We start from the raw sequence: 2,421 nt of genomic DNA on the forward strand, positions 1-2,421 counted from the left end.
TCATTTCTTTTCTGGACTAATGAAAATGTTCTAAAAATTGAAAAAAAAATTAATTGTTTTGATGGATGCACAGCTGTATGAGGGTACCATGGGCAATTGATTTTGCACTTTGGATCTTTGGATAGTTGTATGATATGTGAACAATCTCAACAACAACAACAACAAAAAATATATATATGTATATAAAAGGGAATGCCAAATCTTAGAATAGTTAGTCAGATAATTCAACCTGTATTTTCATAGTTTTTTCCATCTATCCATGTTTCTAAATACATATAAATGTTGATAACCAACTGTCATGTTAGGATCAGTGATCACTTATAGGTATTTTGAGATGAGGGGCAAAATACCTTAATACCTTTCGTCTATTCTCTCCAGAATTATCTCAGCATCTATGACTTCATTCCTTTGAATCAGTATGTGTTTGTTGCCAGGAAAGGAAACCCATACAACGTTTGATGAATTCTTCATATTTTCCCAGTATTACATCATATTACAATGCAATCTGTCAAAATAAGAAAAATAGAAAGAGTTTTGAAAGTCATAATTTTCCATGACCAAGCCAGAGGACCAAAAGAGGCAAAAGGAATTTCTGAGACTTTTTCAATGTGCCTACACTTTGAATGCTATTCCACAGAAATCTTTGACATTTTGTCCAGTTGACTTCCAGAGACCTCCAGCTATACAGGTGAACCAGTAGTTCTTTTATTTCTGTTATTTAGTGATTACAACATCTTTGGCTTTAATTACTTACATATTTCCTCTTTGGAGAACAACAAATCATGGCATACCTTTTACACATTCTCCTTAACCCATATATGAATTAGCATTTTCTTTACACTTGAATAACCATGGCCCTAAATTACCATACTCAAAATATAATAATAATATCAATAATGATACTAATGATAATAAATTTATTTGTCAAAGTAAAATGTGTTAATCATTAAGGATCACAGAAACAGGACTAAATCCATCGACCTGAGTATTACGGTCATATTCACCTATTTAATATCATACAAGAATACATTACACTATATAAAAACATCAGTTATAGCAACTGATACCCTAAAACAAATCCAGCATTAGGGTTCCATATCTAGTGCCCATATGTTTAAGTTTCATTTTGTTACCTAGGAATTCATTGTTTAATACAACTAGATTAGGCATTTATCTTTTTGTACCCACTTCCTTCTTTTACATATATTACAAGCAATTTCAGTCAAGGCATACACACATGTCTCAACATTCTCATTGCCTGCATATTTAAGCCTTGAAAGAGTTCTCTGTATCTAGTGAAGTCACAGCTTCCTTCTGATCGCCCTACTCAAGGCCGCCTTCACTTCCCTGTTCCTCAGGGTGTAGATCAGTGGATTCAGTACAGGAGTGACCACAGTGTACATGATGGCAATGACCCAATCCCGGTCCATGGAGCTCCCTGAAGAAGGACAAGCATAGGTGAAAAGGACAGGAACGTAGAAAAGAACAACTACCATGAAGTGGGAGGCACAAGTAGACAGTGCTTTGTGAAGCGTGCTGCAAGAATGAGACTTGAAGAAGAGACAGGTGATAATTGAGAAATAGGAGAGAAATGTCAGAAAGAAGGAGCTCATGGCAATGGTCCCCGTGACAATATTAAGTAGCATCTGGTTGAGATCGATGTTTCCACAGGCCAGGTCCAGCAGTGGCTTAACATCACAGTAGAAGTGATGGATATGTTTGGAGCCACAAAACTTCAAGCAAGAGCTCATTATGGAGCACAGCAAAGCATGGAAAAAACTAACAGTGCTTGCCATCTGGATACAGAGCTGATGATTCATGATGACAGTGTAATGAAGTGGTTTGCAGATTGCCACAAAGTGGTCAAAGGCCATTACAGGCAACAAGAAGGTCTCAGTGCTTCCAAAAAAGTGGAAGAAATGAAGCTGGCTTATGCATCCCAAGAAAGAAATTGCATTATGTGAATAGAGGAAGTTCTCCGGCATCTTTGGCAGTGTCACCGTAGAGTAGCAGATATCTAGGCATGAGAGGTTTCCCAGGAAGAAATACATAGCTGAATGGAGTCTTGGATCAGAGATGACAATCATCAGAATGGCTCCATTCCCTGATGCATTGACAATGTACATGGTGAGGAAAACCACAAAGAGAAGCGGCGGAATTTCTTGGCTGTCTGTCACTCCCAGGAGAAGAAATTCAGAGACTGAGGTTTGATTCAGCATCACTTTGAAAGAAAAGGCAAAATAATTTATGGAAAGCTATCTCCTTCCAGCCCAGGTTTTTCTCTGTAAGATCCAAATGGTCTCAGGGAGAGTATGGTTGTTTTACATGTTCCTACGATGAGAGGATTTACCAAACATGGGCCATTAGATTGTTAATATGAAGGCTGCCTGTTTAGTGTCACACAGTCTTTTTTTTTTCCTT

The 2,421-nt window shown here is 37.5% G+C and overlaps 1 protein-coding gene across 1 annotated transcript; it reads right to left on the bottom strand.

Moving 5' to 3' along the window:
• Positions 1-1,301: 1,301 nt before the first annotated feature.
• LOC119540295 (olfactory receptor 12D2-like) lies at positions 1,302-2,219 on the bottom strand. The gene has a single exon (XM_037844407.1). The coding sequence runs from the start codon at positions 2,217-2,219 to the stop codon at positions 1,302-1,304; it is 918 nt and encodes a 305-aa protein (XP_037700335.1).
• Positions 2,220-2,421: the final 202 nt, after the last annotated feature.

Source organism: Choloepus didactylus, chromosome 7, assembly GCF_015220235.1.
Source record: "Choloepus didactylus isolate mChoDid1 chromosome 7, mChoDid1.pri, whole genome shotgun sequence".
NCBI classification, from domain to species: Eukaryota; Metazoa; Chordata; class Mammalia; order Pilosa; family Megalonychidae; genus Choloepus; species Choloepus didactylus.